The 21,961-nt window shown below is 51.1% G+C and overlaps 2 protein-coding genes across 3 annotated transcripts in view; one reads left to right on the forward strand and one right to left on the reverse strand.

Annotated features, from left to right (window-relative positions):
* Window positions 1–21,591, forward strand: part of PXMP4 (peroxisomal membrane protein 4) — a 78,204-nt gene extending 56,613 nt beyond the window's left edge. Inside the window, exon 5 of the transcript XR_012838025.1 lies at window positions 21,578–21,591. The gene's annotated coding sequence lies outside the window, so the exon portion shown is untranslated. The remainder of the gene's footprint in view (window positions 1–21,577) is intronic.
* The window catches only part of CBFA2T2 (CBFA2/RUNX1 partner transcriptional co-repressor 2), a 66,069-nt gene that overhangs the window by 4,250 nt on the left and 39,858 nt on the right, over window positions 1–21,961 (reverse strand). For both annotated transcript variants that reach the window (XM_075768534.1, XM_075768535.1), the window contains exons 2-10: window positions 13,859–14,002; window positions 9,777–10,018; window positions 7,552–7,641; window positions 6,784–6,965; window positions 5,886–6,139; window positions 5,091–5,176; window positions 3,818–4,013; window positions 1,837–1,905; window positions 1,295–1,485 (exon numbers count right to left, since the gene is read on the reverse strand). In XM_075768534.1, coding sequence (XP_075624649.1) covers window positions 1,295–1,485; window positions 1,837–1,905; window positions 3,818–4,013; window positions 5,091–5,176; window positions 5,886–6,139; window positions 6,784–6,965; window positions 7,552–7,641; window positions 9,777–10,018; window positions 13,859–14,002 — 1,454 coding nt within the window. The remainder of the gene's footprint in view (window positions 1–1,294; window positions 1,486–1,836; window positions 1,906–3,817; window positions 4,014–5,090; window positions 5,177–5,885; window positions 6,140–6,783; window positions 6,966–7,551; window positions 7,642–9,776; window positions 10,019–13,858; window positions 14,003–21,961) is intronic.

The following is a 21,961-nucleotide window of genomic DNA, read 5'->3' on the forward strand; positions in this document are numbered from 1 at the left end:
CTCCCGAGGTCCCGCACTGCTCCCTGGGACGGCCGGAGGAGGAAGAGACTCCTCCGATATTCCCCTAAGGAGAAACCATGACTTGTCTCATTTCTTCCGTGGCTCCCCAAGCAGTTCCACCCACTCCCAGTCATGTGTTTACGGACTGGTGCATTCATCCTTCAGTGATTTAACCAGGCAATAGTAGAGATGCGCTTCCCTGTGACACCACCTAATATTTACATGGCTCCTGCCGTGCACCAGACCTTCCCGACCCCTGGTCAGCAGGGTGGACAGAAAGCCCCCAGCAGCAGGGAAACGGACTTGCTGCCCACGCCGTCCCAGGGAACATTAACTCCACGTTCCCATCGGATTCTTGCTCGGCAGAAACAAAGCCTCTGCCCTGGCATTCGTGCAGAGAAATTAAAACAAGAAGCAAACCACACACGGATGGGATATGCGGCGCAGGAATGAGCCATGCAATTCTCCTTGCCTAGTCCAGCTGACATCTCCAAAGCTTAACGAAGTGAGCTTCCAGTCAAGCAACAGTGAAGGTAATTAACGGTTGAGGAGCAGAAAGAAATTCTCCAAGACACCCATTCCGCTGGTGTTGCTGGCTACGACAAACTGAGTCAGCCCTTCTTTTCCAACGTGCAAATGCCTCATCAGGCGTAACGAGGCAGGGACAGCCGCCCCCCACCTCTCCCCGTACGTGTGGCAGCGGCACAGCAAGAGGCGTGGGGCGCATTTCGGGGGGTGAGGTGACCACACACTGCCCGGGCCCGTGTTTCGGGAGGCAGCGAAACAAGAAGATTCAAGACGATGTATATGCACCAGACTGGTCTGCATGGTATAGACCATGGGGTAATGTACTTTCACCTGCAGCCTCGTCTCCCCCGCGCTATTTTAAACCCCACAAACAGCAATTCCTTTTCTTCATGGGTCAAGCACCCCTCACAACAGCAGATTTCTGAGCTAAACAGAGAGCTGCATCCACCGGCATCCCTTTCCCTTTGCTTCCACACCTCCCTCAATCCCAGGAAATCCCTAGGTGTTACACTGGGTCCAGCTCATGGTGCCCGGTGGTGCCACAGACACCGTTTAGGCTGATTCCCCTGCCAGCAAAATCAAAAGCAAAAGGTTTTGGGGTTTGTTTTTTTTTTTTTATGGTATCAGTGCATCCCTATAGTTATGGATTGGAGAGCGAACGGAAAAGGGATGGGGGACCTGCAGGCTCCCAGTCACTGCTGGGCAGGACCTGGAGACTTTGTGAGTCTCTGAAAGTCCTGTCCTAGGATGTCCTCTGGCACCTTACCTCCGTAGACTCCTCCTGTTCATTGATCACTAAGAAAGCATCCTCGGTGGCCTGGCGCTTGGCGTCCGCAATGGTCTGCTCCATCCGAGCCCTCTCAGAGGCAATCATCTCAAATGCCTTCTGCTCGGCCTCCGCCACTGCTTTCTGCACCTCCGACATGGCCTGGCGCTTCACCTCGTTCACGGCTTCTTCTGGAAGAAGAGCGCAGCTTCACCCACCTGCCCGAGGAGCGGGGTGAGCCTCCGAGAGACAGCGAGGCGCAGCGGCACGTTCCCTGCGGGTCACGGTCAGCACCGGCACCACAACCGCTCCTGGGAGCGGCGAGGTTGGGCTCAGCCCCACGGAATCTCCACTGGCACCGCACAGAAGGGGCAGAGCCCTTTGGAAAACCCAGGCCGGGGGAGCTGGTGGCCAGATGTGCACGTCCTGAGGTGCTCCTGCAGCTGGGCTTCTCCTGTTTCTGCAGAGTAAATCTGCAGCATCTGTGTTTACCTCAACCGATCCAGCAGAATCCCTTGCTGAGGTTACCAGCAAACACTTACCAGCTTTTTTCCATATCTCTTCAGTGACGTAGCCCGTTCCCGACCTGCTGCTGAACTCCCGCAACGAATCTGTTGGGATAAGGGACACGGGAAAGGTTGGAAAGCCTCCTCTCCCCCAGCTGCTGCCTCAGTGCCCAGCTGTACCTCAGTACATCGTGGGGCAGGGTAGAATTAACCAGCTAAAACTCAAAAGCAGAGGATTCCTACAGTTAAAGCCATCCATCAAACACTCGGATGTCAATTACAACATTTAATTAGTGCTTTGCATAATTTATGACACTGTATAACCCATTTCCATCTCCTGGTGCTCTATAACAACAGGCAATGCTTATAAATATATGCCATCAAACATCTGCACCGTCCAGCGACTTCGAGCATGGGTCTATAGGAGTTTACAGTAAATGCAGCACTTTCCACTCCCAGGGGCAATTCAAAGGCTTGCCCTGATGGACAAACTGTCCTGCAAGACCTCCTATGGCGGGACGTGCATACATTCCCCAGCACCCATAGGTGCCGAGAGCCTGCGTCACAGATGGGGACGGTCACGCGAAGACCTTACGTCGACCGCAGTCACACAGGGAAGCTTTGCATGAGCCTCGTCCTGTGTTCTACCTGCATCCCTTTTTTTTAAGGCTTCAGAGTAACTTTCTGAAGGGTCACACCAAAAAGTGGTTCATGTCAAAGGCTGGTGGGAGACCTAAAGTGCTCCAGGAAGGCGGTGAGGTTATTTAAGCCTGCGGCACACCTGAGGATGCTTCTTGATGTTTAACTGCACCTTCTCACAACAACAGAGCTTGAAAATTAGCCCCAGGTCCCACAAGAGGAGAAAGCATCAACAACATTCCCAATATATATAAAAAAATATTAAATTATATCACCTTTAACATGGGGCTGTATGTCTATAGTCACGATATAATTAAATATAGAAGGGCTAAAGGCTGGCTGTGCACATCAGGTCATCACGCACGCCCAGCCACCCCGGGGGCTCGCCACACGCTGCTCTGCAGTTACGGCTGGAGCCACGGGCACTCGGTTTCCAAGAACTCGGATTAATATATTCTATTTGAGTTCCTCCTTCTTGTGTATTTGTTATTGTTTTCCCAGAAAATACTCATTCTTGCTGTCTGGGAACTATCAAAACTTGTTCAACTGCAGCTAAATCTGGGCTGGGCTCTGGTTTGGATGGTTCTTTTTGATGTGCAGGAGGATTCACTCTATTTTGTATACAAACAAGTTGAATATATATCGAATTGAGATTTTTAGTTTGACATTTATTCTTATTGTTAGAAAACATCCATTTTTTATTATCGAATTATCAGGGTTTATTTTTCCCCAGCATTTGATTTGCAGCATATTTGTTTGGATGGAAATTAGAATTACTTCCAAATGCATAAAAACCAGCATTTTAGACTTGTTTTTTGTATAGGGTCAAACCCCCTGAATACTGGAGGGGAAAACCAGTCAGCTTTTATAAAGTTAAGTTGACTCATGATACAAAAATAGAATGAATAACTCAGGTAGCAGCTCTTGCACTTACAGCAGTCTTCGGTATTTTTAGAATTAGTAGACCTTGACATTTAAAATCCTTTAGGCACGACGACTGGAAGGGGAAGAGGGGTGGAACCAACCACCTCTCCTGCATTTCCAGCCCCCGGTTTCTCAGCTTTGAACGAACTCGGCTCGGTTTGGTCAGCAAGTACGGCTCTGTGACAAGGGAGATGCTCTTCTCCTGGCACCAGCAGAAGGTGCTGCTGCTGCCCAGAGGTGCCTTCAGGCGCCAGCGAACGCAGCTTCCAGGAGCTTCCACGCATCCAATGACTTTTCTCTCATCAAAGCTTTGCTAACAGTTATGCGCTGCTTAAGTATTTAATTTATATTATAATTTGAATATATTATCATCGCTTTATGCCTATTATAGCCTCATCGTAATTAGCCGCCTACTTAAAAAGGTCCTGGCGCAGCACGCCCACCCCTGGCTTACCGCTGCCGATGGAGTCGGAGCTGCTGGGGCTGTGCTGCCTGGAGATGAGCTCGCTGCCGGCCTTCCGCGGCTCGGCCGTCTCGCTGCACCGCCTCTTCCAGTAGTTGAGCTCTTCCCGATCGGCCTCCTGACAGCGCCGCAGCACGGCCATCGAGCGCCGGGTTTTCTCCACCATCTCCATGATGCAGTTCAGTGCCTGCAGGGAGGAATGCGTTTTCAGTCTTGCTGCCCGCTCATGAGGTCATCTCCTGAATTTCTCGTTGGAGGTACCACAGGGACCATCCCAGGAAGATGTAACACGAGGTCATTTCACAGCAACAGGCTCTGAGCACGGTATTTCGGATGGTCAAACAGGCAGGTAAGTTGGGTCCCGCACCCACGGGTGCGGCAGTGATGCTGAGCAGCACCAGCTGGGAGGGAGGTGATCACACCTGCACCAAGGGGTTTGCGCACCGAAGGAGGTTTAGGGGAAAACCCCACCACTTTGCCATGGGAATAGGGTGTCCAGGCAAGGCTGACTGTGATCCTGGCGCCAGCTCTCCCCAACAATGTCCCAACTCGCAAATATTCAGCTATGGGGCTTCTACTCCACTCCTTCCCCTGCTCAAAACATCAGCTTTAGAGCACAAGCAAGCATGGGGTGTCTCTGCATTTGTGATCGAAGTTGAATTTCAATCCCATCTCTTTGGGAAAAACTCTCCAGTGAAGTGCTTGGATGAGCAGCCTTGGTCAGAGGGAAAAACAGACTGCAGAGTCTGCCAGAAGTACCAGGTCTTGCTGTTGGTACCTAGCTCAGGCCCATAAAAGGCTGGCAGCCCAGGAAAATAAGTCTTTAAAAATAATGATGGGTTTACTCATTCTGTAAACTCCACGTCCTCGCTGCACGTAGCACATCTGCAGGCTTGTCGGTCCAGTGCTGGCCTGGGCTGCGGCAGAAAAGACCCGTGTGGGGACAAGGCTGGGTTTGGGTGCTCAGGCAGCCAGGGCAGCACGTGGCCGTGCTCTGCAGAAGCTCCCCTGCTCCAGACACTTCCTCCAGAGTGATTTTGGCCTCCACTGACTGTGGGCAAAGAAAACCTGCCAGGAAAGTGCTACTGCTCCTATCTGCCCTCCATCTCCCCACCATCCACCTTCTTGTGGTGCGTGCTCCTCTACAAGCCACTAGGAAAGCCTGGATATGGTATCGACAACAAGAAAATAACAAAACTGGGGCAGCTGGAGCACGTGGCTGCTGGATCCCACAGAGCTTCCCACCCCTCCTGGCATTCCTTACGTGATCAAGATGCTTCCACTCATCAGCCCACTCTCTCTCCGTTAAGCGGTGGTCCACCAGCTCGTCCTGGTATCCTCCATTCAAACCTGCAACAAGCCACAGCCAGAACAGCAATTAGATGGACCGAGGGCTTTCAGTGCTGGAGAGGGAAGGTGGCCCCAAAGCAATAACAAAGAGCCATATTTCCAGCTACATATAGCTGGGATTTTAACACATCTCAAGGAAGTGGCTCTACAGGCGCAATTCCACGTCAGTGCTTTTAACCTTGTCTGCGTGACTGTCTCAGAAGTGCTACAATCCACTCACGGGTCTGGATCTGACCTGCCCGGGGAGCTGGCTCCACTATGACAAACCCAGAGGAGCTCAGAGCTTGTGATTCAGGCTGCCCTGTTGGAAACACCATGTGCACCTCCCGCACACCCCAGGGAGAAACGAGGCAGTGGGTCAGGCTCTGCTCTCCTGCTTTAGTGATCTTGGAAAGGTTCATTTCTATTTCTCTGCCCTCCACTCTTGCCTGCTGGGTTGGCTACACTCAACTCACACACTGTGTCCTTCCTCCTCATCCTCAGTGGCTCCAGCCTTTACATGCATATAGGGAAATACAAACTCTCAATCCTTCTATTTTTAACCTCCCATGTCCAGTTGTCTTCTCCAAATTCCCTGCAAAATCTCTGCTGAGGATGTGCCCGGCATCACATAGCTTGAGGCGTGAGTGGCCAAGCAAGGACCGATGCCGGAGCTCAGCTGCAGGACTTCACAGCTCCTACGACTAAAAGCCCTCCCAGGCTTTCTCACCAAGACTGCTGTGCCTGTCCCGAATGTCTCTGTGCTCCAACATCTTGCTGGGGTCCCTGTAGAGGTGGGAGGTCGCAATATCTTCCAAGGTGTAGTGCTGGAGGGGTGGCGGGGTGGGGTGGAACTGTCCCCCGGGGTTCATCAGGGGGATTGTCAGGGCAGGGCTGTGCCGGGGCGCGGGGCTGATGGTGCACACCCTCTTGGCTGGAGGCTCCGTCGGCAGCGGCTCCCTCTCAAAGCTGTTGTCTTCCCTTCTGCAACCACACCGGCAGACAGAGGTGTTCATTAGCACTGCACAAATGTACTCGGGAAGGGAAAGATGCAGATTTTGAAGCAGCAGAGTTTGGGCAGTGATGATTTTACCGGGGGACAAAAGCAGGGAGCTAAAAACACGCTCAACTTATAAACTAATCCATGAAGTGACCCTGTCAAAGAAAAAGTTCAAGATGCCCAAGTGTTGTGATTCATCTTTCTGAGCATGACCAAATTAAAATTTCACAGTTTTTATAAATTTGAAGCATGCTCCACATAATTACATAACAAGTTTTAACTTGGAATAAAAAGTGGCGAAAAACGAACCACATCCTTCCCAGCCCTGACAGTGCCTCCGCTTGCCGCCCGGGGAGGCGAGAACCGCTCAGTTCTCCAGCTCAGGCTTTTCCGTGCTACCCAACAAGTCCCCCTGGGACAGAACCTGCCTGAAAGAGGCTCCCAGCCTGAATTTGCAGAGCAGGAGAAGCAATAAACGTCATCTTATTAACAGCCAGAACAGTTGTTGGGAGTGATAAGATCCTACGGTTTAGCCCTGGACGCTGCTCGAAGCTTTGACGCTGCAGCATCGTTGAAACAAAAGTCATGACTTCAAGAACGTGGCAGAGCAATGAAAGCTGTTTTTTACCTGTCCGGACTGTGCCTCTTCCCATTCCCGTTCACCTCGATCAGCAGCTCGGAGGAGTCAGCGGGGGACGTGGTGTTTGTGTTGAGCAGGATGTGCTCGTGTTGCGCCAGGTACTGGGAGGGCGTCTGCTTGGCAGCCCGGGCGCAGTGCAGCAGCTCTCTCTGCAGCAGCGGGAGGTTGGCCTGGAAAACAAGCGCGGCTCTGGTTTACGCAGGCTGCGGGCAGGCGTTTCCAGCCCTTTGCAGAAGGTCTGCTCTGCACACGTAACCCCGCAGGGCAATAACACCTACAGCCTGTGGCTCCCACTCAGGATCCACCAGCTCCTGGTGCCGGTGCTGTCAGATTTACCTGTCTTTTCTCAAGAGCTGAGGATGACCTGACATCGGTGAGCCCAAAAAAACAAGTGTCACGGGAAGCGCTCTGTGCATCCAGCACCTAACCACCCCAGACACGCTCCGTATGCCAGCACTTCAAATATTCTAGATCTGAACATTTGCAAATAAGATTATTGGATCAGAAGCTGCAGAACGGAGCTGGGTTTGTCTCCTTTATCCCTAACACACAAGCAGACATATGTGGCACTCGTTATCACGTTAGCTTTCCACAAGCCAGTCCCACATGGCCACCGCTACAGTCTGTGCAGTCTGTCTTGGACTTTAGCAAAACTGCCATAGTGCTTGAAACAAGCGCTTTCCCAGCAAGGACACACTGCCAAGTGGCACAGACCGGCACACAGAGCGTCAGCAAGCCCCACCAGCTCCCTGTCACCTTCAGAAAGGGGATCACAAACGGCCGTAGCGGGAAATTCGTCGCCTCTTGCAGCTTGCAGTGAAATTCCTCGATTGTCACTGTTGAGTTCTGAGAAAAGAAATGAAGAAATGAAATGACAATTTGTTCTTATTTTTAGACGCACGGGAAACAGCTCCAAATGAACAGAACTGGAAGGGAGACGGCATCTGCCACTACAGGACTGACAATGTTTGCATCAGATCCTGCCTAACGCAGCCAAAAAGACTCAGGCTAACGGGAGTAGAAATGCTGCACTAGGCAAGGGGTGAACGCCACACACAGCCAGGTGCTCCCCAGCCCAGCATCCTCCCAGCTCCGGGGCCGGGAGGCAGAAACTGGCTCCGGGAGGCAGGAGGACCCAGCTGGCATCTCCACACCCTGGCCAGGTGGCCTAGGGCAGGCTGCGGGGAGCCAGACAGCAATTCCAGCTGGTCAGAACTGCATGCCTTCCTCTCCTACTTCCTCTCCCCTTCAGCTCACCCCGTATAATCCATTCACCATCCACACAGTCTCCACCAGCCCACTGCTCACCCCACTGGCATGGGTCTCCCCTGGCCCAACCCTGCATCCCCCGCGTTCAGGCTGGGCGCTCCCTGGGACAAGCAGCATTTGATAACCTGCACGGACGAAGTTCGTCCCTGCAGCAATTACTGCAATCAGCAGTGAGAACGACAGCCAGAGGAACCTGGACAGCTTAGCTAAGGTACCACCCTACACCCACAGAAATATGCACACCTTCCTCCTTCAGCAGCAAAAGCATTTTGCATCTGGTGCTCAAGCTCTGTGAAAGCCCCCGAGGCCATGGACAGCCCCACGTTCTCTCTGCCCGCGCCAACCTTGGAAGCAGGAATGCTCCAGGCTGCCTGCAGTCTAGCTACCTTCGCTGCATGCTAGGCCTCAAAAGAAACCTGCCAAAAAGCAGAGGTCAGCTTGGGAGCAGCGCTGGGTGCAGCACTGGAGTGACGCTGGGCAGGCGGCATGGTGCTGTGCTCCAGGGTCTCAGTCCAGGGTATGGGCTTGCACAGCTTTTCCACCAGTCAGTTTGTACACCTGCTAATATTAGGTACAGTTCTGCAGCAAGACCTGTTCATTTGGCTTTTGAAGGGCGTTTCCAGCTGTCCACAACTGCAAAAGGGCACGAGGGCATATACACACTGTGTGCATGCACACTGCCACCAACTCCAGCTCTTGCAAATCCGAGGGTGGGAACGCAGAAGAAGGGCAGAAGATGCATAAAAGTTATTTACCAAGCCCTTTCCTCTAGCTGCACCTTCAGACTATCACAAGCAAAGACTCAATGCCTTGCTTTGGCAACACGGACAGGTATGCAATCAGCAAAGCGGGAGCACGCCAGAAGCCCAGACCGCCTATTTTGCGACAGCAGCCTTCCCTTCCTCTGCAGACCTCGGCAATAGTTAACTTTGCAGCTGGTCTTGTTTAAAGATATGCAGCAGCAGCCCATAAAGAGGAAAAAAGCCCTTTAAAGATACATACTGCGTTCACCACTGCGTATCGTAAATGAAATCTTTGAATCTCTACATGCTTGAGAGCAGAGAAGCACTCCCAGCTTTCTGGAGCGAGTCCCCGCTAGTGACAGGACCTGACCAGAACCCCCGGTTATTCCATTACACCTGGCTGCCTCGCCCAGCAAAGCAGCAATGAGTTTGAGCACGCTGAAGTCAGGGCAGCGCTAACGAAGTGGTGGCTGGAACTGGCATTTCTTTGTATGGAAGCAGATCAGAGTTAAACTGATGCACGGTCAGGGTCAGGCAATCATAAATCTGCACAAGCAGGAGAACACTTCCCTAGTACGAAACTACAGGCTCCTCTGATTTGTGTGAAAAGTTTCATTTACAAGAGGAAATGGAGAAGCCCAGCATAGCCCGTGGCACCAGACCTGTGGCCTTTAGAGGAAAACTTAGTCCAAATCCTTCTAGGTTTCCTTAAGTTTAGCTGCACCCGAGCTCATGTGAAAGCCACTGGACAAACAGCTTTTTGTGACCCACCAAAGACAGGGAAAAAAAGAAGTCAGCAAGTTTACCAGAAAGCATAAACATTACAGAGCCTTGCTCAGCCAACAGCTCTGCTTGTAAAGACGCAAACAGATAATATTGTGTAACGCAGGCAGGCGCTGGCTGCCAGGACCCCATCACCCAAGCGGTCTGGCAAAAGCAAGGTGTCCCGGGCTGGTGCGTGGGGCTTACCACCAGCGCCAGGACGAGGGTCCGGACCTTCTCCCCGATCTCTGGTGAGATGTCGTTGCCGAACTGCTGCAGGGTAGTGAGGAAACGCTTCAGCTTGCTGAGCTGCCGGGCGCCGCACGTGGCTGGGAGCTGCTGGTTTGTCAACGAGGAGGAGGAGGAGGAGGAAGGACCGTTGCTAAACCTCTGGGGTGGGGATGGTGCCCCGTTCAGCGTCGGGGGGGAATGGTTTATTCCGTTGGGCACTGCAAATGAGAGACAGAAGCGTTACTGAGTGTCAGATGGGCAGGTCCCTGCAGCCTGGTGTTTTAAGAGGATCCATCTTCCATCCACGAGCCTGCTGCTGAGGGTTAGTTGCCGCTAGCAAACAGGGCAAGAACCAGAAACGGGGCTGTGGCCAGAGCAGAGCCTGCGTGCCGTGCTGGAGGGCACCCAGCTACAGAGCTGATCATGGGCAATGTGCGTGCCTTCTCCTTGATCTGCCCCTGAGCTCACGGGGATGCTCTGCAGCCACCAGCAAATAAGAACCACATGCCCAGCCAAGGAGTTTTCCTTACGGGATTGCTCAGGTGCAATTTACACCACAGCCAGTGACTTCCCTGGCATTTCTCTCCTCCGCCAGCCTCTGCTCAGCGAGCTTCATTTCCAGGGCCATCAAACGCCGCAGGATTAGGGCTCAGCAGAGCAGGCACACCTACGTTCACGTTTGAGGCAGCCCGGGAGGACGTGGGGTCAGGCTGGATAAAGCCGATGCCGCAGCAGGCTGAGTCGTGCCGTACGCTCAGCCCGAGGAATTAAATGTGCTTCAGCTCAAAGTTTACAGCCCTCGGCAAGAATTACCGAGCAATGTTTTCTGGTCTGTGTCAGGCTGAAAATTACACCGGATGATCCAAGGATCCTTCCCAGCCCCATAGTTTACAATAAATTATCGGTGCTCGTTACAGCCAGGGTCCCACTAGCAGATACCCCAGCTCAGGTGCCTCCACCCCACCCCGAGGACGGCTGACAGCATCCTGCCCCGCGCCTGCCCGATGCACCTCCCCGGGGATTTACAGGGAGTTTCACAAACAGGGTTGTTTTTTCCAACCTGGTCCCATCTGCAACTTCGCCTCCAGTAAGCGACAAGCATGTCGAAACAGACTGAAGGGCTGGAAGTTTGGGAACTCGACAAGGGATTAGAATAAATTGTTGACATACCCGCGCCGCCGTTGTGCAATCTAGAGCCCTGTCTGAAGAGCAGCTCTGCACTTGGGGCCTCAAGTCAATATAAATTTCAGAGTTGAAAAGTACATCATCGTAAATATAATTTTAGCTCATCCACTGGGTTATCCTTAAAAGCCCAGGCCCAAATCCCTCACAGATGCAGGCACTGAAGAGAAGGCCACAAGCTATAAAAACCATTTCAAACGACGGCGTTCAGAGCAGAAGCACTGAAGCCACCGGGCAGAGCTGCCCCTTGCACGTGGGGCAGGGGAAGATGCGTGCTGTGATGGAGCAGCAGCTTGCAAAAAAAGATGCCAAAATTTCCGCTGCAGCTTCACAAGGTTCGTATCAAATCCTTATGACCCCAGTGAGGGTTTTTCCGAGAAGGCGGCAAGAGGTACTTGAACAGTTAAACCGCTCTGAGGCACGCCGGGGTCGGAGGCTGGAAAGGCTCCACGCACCTGGACCTGCCGTGGTGAGCATGGGAGGGAACTCGAGAAGATTAACCAGAGTCAGTTAAGATGAAAGGGAAAGATAAGGTTGAAGAGAGCATCAAAGGTGGTTCCTGCTAACCAGGGGGTGACAGGCTCTTCTGGGGCTTAACAAAGACGTGTCCTTTCACAGACAGAGAGACGATGAAATGAAGGTGAAGGCCAGGATTGAGAGGATGGAGGTGCAAAGCCAAAGCGAGCTCAAGCCTTTTGTTATGGAGCAATGCAACCTGAAGAACTCCTGCCCACACCAGCTTCCCCAAAGCAGCAAAGGACCAGAGATGTCCTGCAGAGATGGCACGTACCTGCAGGGTTAGCTGCCATGGAGTACCGGCAAATGCAGAGCTATGCGAAAGGCAAGGCTTCTGGCCATTACTCAAAAGGAGCATTTATTTCATGATAAAAGTGATATAAATAGGAGGGGAAGCTGCCCACAGAAGCTCCTCTCAAACAGCAAAGGACCGCCCAGCTCCATGGTCTCTGGCAGCTGCGACCGAGGCACTTTACCCCCTTCTCTCTTCCGCTTCCTCTTATTCTTTCACATGAAAGATGAGGGAGAGCAACAAGTTCTATTTATACCCCAGCAGAAGTAGGGGCTGCGTGACCCACGCGGGGCCAGGGGGCTGTGGGGGACCCTTGGGGAAGGCTGCCGAGGATGGGAGCGGTGGATGTGGATGGACTCGGGTGATGCCACGGCAGCGGAGCGAGCTGGGTCGGCTCGGGGCTGCCGTTAGATGCAGCCCCCATAACCGCTCTCTGCATTTTTCGGCTTACCCTGCCTGACCCTCCTGCAAACGGCGTTACCGCAGGGCGGCTGGCAGTTATCTGATCCTGCGCATCGCCAGGATCTGCTCCGCCACAGACCACAGAGCCGGGCTGGGACCTCTGTCTCCAGGTGAGAAGACAATGAGTGAGGTGGCGTACCGAGACCGGTGGGATTACAGCTGCGGGGACAGGAGGATGCTAAATTCTTGGGAACACAAAAGTCATCATCTAGGGCTGCTCTGTTAAATTCTGCCTTAGGTCCTCAATACTCAAAGGCTTTTCCTGTTTCTTCAACCCTTTTGTTTCTGATCTGCAGGCAGGCACAGCCTTCCTCCAGCGTGCTCCTCCTTGCCTGCCCAAGCCATGGGCTCTTACAGGGCAGGGCACACACTCGCTGACTCTGACAGACCCTTTGGTGCAACTGAGAAGTGAAAAGCAAGAATAAACTTCACAACAGGTTGCATCTCTCATCTCTCTTGGAAAGAAGCAATTAAGTCATCTGCAATCAGCAGATTCAGGCTCCTCGGCCCTTAGCAGTGTGCCAAGCAACCTCATTAGAAAAATTAATTTCTGTCACTTTGCTAATGGTCTTTTTCTGCCTGAGCAAAAGGAGAACCATTAAAAACCCCTCAGCGCATAAAGATGGGGACAACGTGTCTGGCGGGATAACCTGGCGATTATCACGCAATACGTCAGTGTGTGTCCTGAAAGAGGGCGGATTGTAAATCTCCGAAATCCGCTGCCAGCGTCAAACTGCGAGGTATCCCAGATACCACCACGGACAGCAAAGCAACGCAGAACCAGCTAGGGAGACGCTCCACACAGGGAGAAGGGGTGAGGAGAGGCTGGAAAATACGTACGTGCCATATGCAGGGGTCAGATAACTCTGTGCCCAACAAAGTCAAGTAGCTTTGCTCCAGAATGATGCCTTTTTAATAGACATTAAATGGCTTAAATGTCAGCTAGGGGAGAAAAAGAGTCTGTGCTCTTTCCAGGCTGGGAGAAAAGGCTGTATGTCCACCTGGTCTGCAGAGTCACCTCTGCGCAACATCCTGCTAGAAGAAGTGGGTGCAGCTGCGCAGGGCCAGGGTTATAAAGCGAAGACGGAGAAAAGAGAAGCTGGATGGACAGCAAGGAATTTCCGAGGCTGGGAAATTTAAAAAAAAAAAAAAGGAAAACTTCCTAATCTCAGCTGCAGAAATGCTGTCTGCAAAGTGAGATACAGCAGAGTGGGAATTAGCTCCTCCAAAAGATACAGTGAAAAGCCTGGCTCTTGGCTTGTTTGAAGCTGACCTGATAAAAGACTTCAATTTCTTAAGGAGTTTATGGCGGAAATCAAGGCTACACCTGCAAGAAGAAGGATTCGAGGCAGCACCGGGAATAAGGTAGGAGCAGGTAGGGAGGTAAGGGAGGATTACAGACCCTGTTCTGCATCCTGCATACATAGCAGGACAGCAGGAAAGCCCCAGTCCCCCTTCCTTACAGCCCTGCCGCATGGCTAACGCTCGCTGTGCTGGCAAGCATCCCTGGCCGATGGCCGAGACATCCTCGGTGACTTCTACAAGCAGAACCTGTCCTCCTGGCTAAAGCTGCTCCCAGGGAAAAGCAGCGTCACTGGGGTCTTACGTGCAGTTGGGGTGAAGGACACCGGCCGGGGGCCACCGGAGTTCACGGGGGGCAGCGGTGGCATGTTGGGAGGAGAGGACCTGGACTGTATCTTCACTTCCACGGGCGATCCAGGCATCACTGGCACCCTCTTCTCACCAGCAACTGTACAGAGAGAAGGTGGTAACGCTTAGTGACGGTCACAGACAAACATTTCCCCGCCCAGCACGTGAAGTACAGTCGCAAGGGTAAAGACGGGGGGCGTGGGGGGAGAGTCACGCAAGGCTCCCACGCTGCTCTGCACGGCCCCGAACCACCACGGCGGAGAGGCAGGGTATGGCCCCGAGCAGGCAGGCACCTGGGGTGCAGCGGGTGTCCCGAGATGCTGCTGGCAGGCTCGAAATGCCCATGTTCACCGTCCCAGCCTTCTCTGCATCTTCTCACCCCTCGTGCCCAAAGATGCTTCCTCAAAGTATTTCTGCCGGTTTGCTTTGCTTTTCCCGCTGCTCAAGATCCCCTCGGCACTCCCCAGGCACACCCATGCGCACAGGGCGGCATTGGCGAGGGGTGCCGAGGCTTCACCCCCAGCCCTGCTCCCCAACCAGCAGAAACAGACTCTGAAGCGGCCACTTTGGCAAACAGCGCTCTGACCAGCTTTGCATGTTCGCTTTTTAAAAAAACCCTCACAAATTAAATGTTCCTGCACGTCCTCTCCCTTGCACCGGGGTGACCCTTGCTGCCCAGCGCAGCCTCCCCGCAGCTGCAGACACGCAGCCTTGCACACACGCCATGTCCACGGTGTCTGGCCCCAAGACGGCTTCTCCAGAAGAATTGCCAGCTCAGACCTGTGCAACAGGCAACTTGGTTTTTGGGTGGGTGCTGGCCCGCTGTGCAGGGAGCATGGGTGCAACGCTGGTGGCGGCTGCACCAGCAAGTGACCCGAACGGTCACAGAGCTGTAAAAATGAGCTGATCCCGGCTATTCACACCCTCTCTCCTGTGGGGAGTCTCCAGAGTCTAATACAGCACCAGCTCACACCGCAGCTTCTTTTTCAGCCTCTGAGGGTCCCTCCTGAGGAGCCATGCTCTGGCAGGACGTCTCAGCTCAGCCCAACAGCGTGGCCACGCTTCTGGCTCCAGTGTGGCTGAAATCAGCCTCAAAAGGCATCCTCAGGGGGAAACGAGAAAAAAAGGAGGAAATATGTGCTTATGCAAGCCTTACGGGGTTTTGGGCATTTTTTTCAGGGGTTTGGTTTTGGGTTTTAAAAACCAGACAGCTCAGCAGACAAAGCCTAAGCATGTCCAACAGCACAGCTCCCACGGGAGCCAACACAACGCCCCGGGGTGCTCCACGTCGCGCCACTGGCAGCTCCAGCACCCACCTGGCTGTGGAGCTCACGACCCCGGACAACGCAACGCGAGGCAAATCACCCCTCCGAGAACGTGGTCACCACTCCCTGCTCCTCGCCTCACTCAATTAGCTCGCTAATGAGTTGTGACCGCGCTCCAGCACGTCCCCGTGCAGGAACGCCAATGGGGTCCCAGCGCACCCATCTGCACCCCGGCTCAGGGGGCGAGGGAGGTGCAGACACTCGTCTTTCACCTTGCTGCGGCGCGAGCAAGCCAGGCTTCGGACCGGTGAATCTTCTCAGACAGTTGCTGGCTTTTGGCGAGCGGAAAAGTCTGCTGAAGCTTCAGGGCGGCAGCCAAGCGTGCCGCTTCAGATGCCGGAGCTCACGCACGAGCGAGCATCGCTGCCTGGCGAGGCGGCTGACGGGGGCTCCCGGTGCACCCCCTTCAAGGAGGCACGGCCAAAAACCGACACGTGTACAGGGACTCTGCGCCACCTGGGATCCGTCCTGATGCCTCTTTAAGCCATAGAGGAAAGGTATTAAAGCGCATGCTGTAATCTAATCAAATTAGATTACAAACTAATTTGTAATCCACAGTTTTTAACAAGTATCTACCAGCTTTAAGAAACCCAGCTTTCAAGTTCTGGCAAACCAATTAAATGCTCTATTCCCGTAAAGCAGAGAAGCACTGAACGGACGGCAAAGTTTTGTACTGAAATACAACTACAAAACCTACTACTTCGCAACTCCTGACAACAAAAGTGCTGCTTTCGAGAGCAGAGGAGACGTGAACTGGCGCCCCAGCCCTTTGTGCCGCGGCTCCGTGAGCCACCAGCACCTGCTCTGCCACCACGCACCAGGCACGAGCCGGCTCATTTATTTTCCTTATGGCAAGTCATCGTTAATGCCAACAAGGTAACAAATGAAGTGTATTATTCCTAGCATTTTTTTTTTTTTTTTTTTTTGCTGTTTGCAGGATGATTTGTGGAAGGGGGAGCAGAGATGAATACATGCTGAAAACTCATGTTTTCCTGCCGTTTCAGTGCAGCTGGAATAACTGAGGTGGTGAGGCTGGAATTGCTATAAAACCCGTGTCCACAATATTTCCATAGCAGAAAGTTTGTGTCTTTATTTATTTAAACCTGCTTTAAAAAAAAAAAAAAATTCTAGGTTTTGCTTTCATGAACAAAGTGGGGACCCACCAAATGCACTATTAATTTTAACATAATAATCATACTAATATAATATTGCAAACTACTGTTCACATACGTGTGGTCCAATTTTCCTACGATTTAATACTGATGTGCAGACTCTCTCTCTTAAATCCATGCATGAATATCATGTTCAGCTGAACAATACACTGATGTAGGAACAGGACATCACTCGTGCACACAGGTACCTATTCCAGCAGGCGAGTTTATCGGCAAGAGCAGGAAGAGAAACCCACTGCCTTTCCTCCCGCTCAAAATAAACACGGCAAAATAGTCAAAGAGCAGGATTCGTGCGTGAAGTCAGGGGCGTTTCTAGCACAAAAAGTCTGAGTTCACTCACCCAGGCAGGGAAGGGAAATGTTGCTAAACAACTCAAATTTTTCAATCAAAACAGCACTAGTTGTGCCTATGCACCACTCAGTGCCAGCTGCTTGATGGCCATCAGGGGACGGAAACATATTTGCTCGGAATACAGGAATAATTGCAAAACCGTGAGCTCATACACAAGAACCACGACCTGTTTGCACGTCGTCCAGGGACAGAGGCGCGAGATGCGGTTCACGCTCTTCTCTGCACGCTCTCTGCCCACCTCTACGCCTGCCCAGCTGCAGGCAGGCCAAGCAGAGCATCGCATGGCTCCCTGCCTGCGGCTAGCCCCTTCCTACCGCACAGCCTGAATACCAACACGTTGCCACCCACCTGCCCCATTTGATGATCTTCATCCCCTCCCCATGAAACCCTCTTCCCCAGGCGTATACGGACAGCCTGATATCGCCATGCTCTGGAGAGAAACAGAGCGTGAAACCAATCCTTAAGGTTTCTCCTCTTTCCTCCTAAAACGCTCCTAGGGTACATTAAGAAAGCAGAACTAATTTGGTTAATTTACAGGGTGAAAAAAAAAACCAAAAGAGAGAGCCACATGGAATTTATAACCCCAAAATAAAACCAGCCACTGCTAGGCTACTGCATGAGACACCAAAACCAAAGCCCACAAGAAGCCAACATCTTCTTTTCCGAGCTCACTCTGACAGACAAGAAGCAAACAGGATCGTTAAATTTAAAAGCTTCCTGGTAATGACCTGGGGCATCTATAAATGCAGATAAAAACCATCTTTCTAAAACTCCTCATTTTTAGCCTAAACACGTCCATTTAATGAGAATCATGTGAGCAAACCAGACTGCGTACAAGGACTTGAGTCAGCCTCCAGTTCACCCGGGTCTAAAAATGAGCCAGTGAGATGGTCCCTGGAGAAACGCCGCCTTCCCCGTCTCTTTCTTCTGCATTTCACTGTTCAGAAATATTTACTGGCTCACCAATGGCAACATTTCAGCACTGCCTCCAGATGCAGAGAGAAGATGCTGAGATGCTCCTCAAAATGCCTGCAAGTCACTTCAGTCACCTGAAATCATGCTAAAGAGTCAAATGCCATAACAGATTTTCGGATGATGCTCTAAGAAGAACAATTCTTGTCAATGACCGAATACTCCAAGTGTCAGAGCAAGACATCTGCCTAAACTGGAAACACTGGGTTGTTTTCCTTCAAACACACCTCCTTCCAAACCCTACCTGGACTTAGGAACATTTACAGACCTTATTTTTCAAGCTGTGCCTGCGGGACACAGACTGAACATGTTTATGGCACAGCACTTTTGCTGTCAAGGTGCCAAACGTCGAAACTCTGCAGTGACACGCGCTCAACTTTGCACCCAGGACCTGCAAACGTTAACCAGGGAAAGAGGTGGAAGCGATGTGGCCACCCAACCCAGTGGGACAGCAGCCTTCCTGGCCTGGAACGCGCTGGAGTTTCACACGGGAAGATGATTCACTCTGAGTAAAACAAAACCCGATCACAGAGATGCTGTTTTAGTCTTGGCTTCAGGCAAGAATTTCATCTTCTCCAAAAGCCGATGAAGCCTGAAGACCAGATTTCGCAGCGACTGGAGTTACAGATTTCAGATGCTGCAAAGCTGCTGTCTGGCTAAGGACAGCTGTAGGCATGTACAGTATATGCTGCGTGCCCTATATATTCGCATGTCCCATTTAAGGGGCCCAGGTGTGCAAGAGACTAGAAAGCCCCAGAGCTTTGAGTACACCTGAAGCCCTTCATGCCTCTGCTCTCCAGCAACACGCCGAAAGGCCCTGGTTTTATTTGACTCTCCACGCTGTCGGTATGCACTGTATTTCCTTTGCTGCTCCAGTTCTCATCCTAGCAGAACAAATTAAAAAAGAGCCTAGGTTAAGATTAAGTGCAGCTGATGATTTGCCTTTCTGGAGAGGAGAAAGAGCTAAGTGAGACAGACAACAGGACAGCACGCCAGGAGAAAACCTGGGGTCTCGACTGGTCCCACTCCTGCGCTGCCCAGGGACCGAGGCTCCAGCCCTCCAACACAGCAGCACAGAGAATCATAGAATATTAAGGTTGAAAAAGATGTCTAAGATCATCAAGTCCAACCACCTTAGAGGGGACAGTTTCAACACCCACTCGAGACAGGTTTCATCGTATTCATTATCTTCAAAGAAGTCTTCCACCTATGGTGTTTAGTACAAAGAGTGTTTGTACTAGTGTTGCTGTGATGGGTAACCTCTGAAAAATGGCTAGCATTTACTTGTGTTGTAAACTGTATAAAGAAGCTGCTTTATTAATTTCTTCATGCCTGTGGGTTTGAGAAAAAGGAAAAGGCACAAGGAAAAAAAAAGTGACAAGTTAGGGAATATCTCAAGTATAATGGAATTTAAATTAATCCTTAAATGCCTCTGGCCATTAGCGAATAAACTAAGTGATGAAAAAGAAACAAAACCACTGCATGAGGAAAACTGGATGTTACCATCCCTCAAAAAGCAAGATAAGAAACTGGAAAATAGAGTCAGGAATAACCCCAGGGGCAGTCAGACGCAAACGGTCTCCTCCTCACCTGCGTCCCAAAGTTCAAAATATAGTTCCGACAGATGGCAGAATAATGTCAGGATGGGAGATTTATATTTATTAACAAAAAACGGGTCGTGAACCTGTCTCTTATCCTTGCTGGGGCCACAACTCCTGAGTTGTGTCTCCCATACACATGGTCACATTTCGAAGAGGCGACAGGCAGTTACGAAGTGCCCCAGGCTGGCAGTGCTCCACTCTGCAGGATGATGCTCAAGAGAAAGCCTTGATCTAGCTGCGATGGCAGAGCTGTGAACTTGCCAAGAGCAAGGGGAGAGAGAAAGAGCCATTGCTACAGTGCAGAAAACACGGATGTTTTATATAAATTTACACTGTAGCATCTGTGTGGGCTCAATTTACCACCATCCAGTAATGTCTATGAGTGAGCACATGGAGTACGTCCAGGCTCTTAAACCCTGCAATCAGCTTCAGACAGTAAAGCCTTTCCTCCTCCCTCATGGGAAAGATTTAAAGTCTGTGGCTGGGTGTTTGAAGGGCATGTATAGCATGAACATTGATATCTTCAAGCCATTCTTCACGCAGGTGTAGGATTCCCCTGGATTCACTGTCGTAAGAGTAAGAAGGAAGGAGGAACCTGCCTGGCCTGGGAGTGATTTTGTAGATCCCATTTACGAAGTAGCTGCACGGAGTCAGAACTGCTTCTCACAAACCTGTTTGCCAGACTTGAGCACTCCAGCTTTCTGTAGAAGTCAAAACATGAAACATATTGGAAGAAATAAGAGAAAAACACATTAAACACGAGACAGCACTGCATAACTGGCAGGTATGCATAGGTAAGGGTTTGCTTTTCCCTTCTGCAATTTGCAGGACACAGAGAGCGGACTCATAGTCAGACCTTGTCAACAAGGCTTTGACCACTAAGTGGTTAGATTGAAAGTCTGTAAATTAACAATGATTTGGTTTTAGTTGATGTCTTTGTTCAAAAGACTGTGTACAAGGGTTTGCCCAGTGGTTCAGAGTCTCAGAAGTGAAAGCACGTAACCGTTTCGTACAGAAAGAAGAGGTTTAATCAGAGCAGATGTTTTCGACTTTCATCTAGAACAGGTATAATATGCTCATAACCTAGAAAGCCACTCTTTGCCCCAAAAAGTTAAGAGCTCAAAATTCATACCTGCCTCTTGAGAGCAATGGACTGGAGAATCATCCCAGTAGCAGCAGCCAAGATTAAGTCCGGCAGCAGAAAGTCTTTGGTCACCCAGGAGCTGGGTCCAAGCTTGTTCTGGAGCCAACGGACAGACGGACACCCCCAAAGGCGATTCAGCCCATCTCAAAACATGGCAGGGGAGATAAGCCACATTCCAGATGCACTTCTCTTTCCACTGGCCCTACCACCTCAGATGACCACTTGGACTAGAGGCATGAATTATAGATCGCCTACAAGTCAGCAAGACAAACCCTTCCTAGAACCTGAGGCTCGTTTCCCCACCATTTACGTGGCTAAGAGTCTCCGGTTTAAGATAAAGCAAAGCAAAGCTTGTCTAAATGGATAGAGAGACCATTGGAAAGAGGAAAGCAAAGGAAGGGCACACATCAGTGTCCTCTCTGCGGGTCCCTGCCTATGGTCTAGGAGAGCTGTTTTTAAGATAACTAATATATTGTCCTGGAAGAAAAGCCAGGGAAATGGCCCAAACCCATCCATTCCAGCCCAAACGCATCTCTGATGAAAAGGACATGCTGCAGTTGGCTTGCGTCGCAGGGTTCCCTGTTGATAGTCTGAATGCAAACGAGAGGCAGCATCAGTGTAACCTGACCTGATAATGTAAATAGGGTGAAATGAAATATGGTTCGCCACCTCCCCAGCTTTGGCGAATGTTTATTTTGAATAACATGCTTATCTGCTCCAACTGCTCACCATCTGTTTTCAGTCTCCACCAAGCTAATATTTTTCACATTTAGGAACTGAGAAACGGGAAGAATTACATTTAAATTTTATTAACATCTTTCCTCTGCTCTAAGGTTGCCTTTCCCTCCCCTTGACAGCTCTAAGCCATCTGTAGAGCACCTTTGCCATTCTCCAAGGCATGCAGATGAGAGGTTATCTACATGCAAAGCAAGAGTATCATTACTCAGACTTCCAGAAAATGCCGTTTACTGCTACTCCGCTGCAATCCCTCCATCACCTGCTTCCAGACAGCTTTCCCCCAAGCTCAAACCGAAATCACGTCATCGAGGAAAGAGCCAATACTTAATCTTTTTGCAGCATCACTGCATCAAAAAGCGATGGAGGGGGAAGGCTGAAGATAAGCATCAGAAACAAGGCCGCCAACACTGCAGCCTTAGGAAAAAAAGATGATTGGGTTAGTCCCAGTTTGGTGGGGAGGGAGATGTTAAGAGGTTTGCGGTCAAGATTACATTTTGTACAAATATTGACATTTATCTGCATGGAGGGTGGTTTCCAGAGGTCTTCCTTTTGCTTGAGTCAATAAATAGTAATTTACAACCAGAACTGGAAGACATGAGTGTGTCACATAAAGAGGTCAGCAGCAAACGTTGGTCAGCTGTGGTCCTTCTCCGTCCTCCCTCCGCACCAAAGCACGGAGTTGGCTAAGATGATACTATAGCATCTGTTGCAGTTGGTAACTTATGTTACTGTATGGATACTTCCTCCACTAAATGC

The sequence above is a fragment of the Balearica regulorum genome, chromosome 16, assembly GCF_011004875.1.
Source record: "Balearica regulorum gibbericeps isolate bBalReg1 chromosome 16, bBalReg1.pri, whole genome shotgun sequence".
NCBI classification, from domain to species: domain Eukaryota; kingdom Metazoa; phylum Chordata; class Aves; order Gruiformes; family Gruidae; genus Balearica; species Balearica regulorum.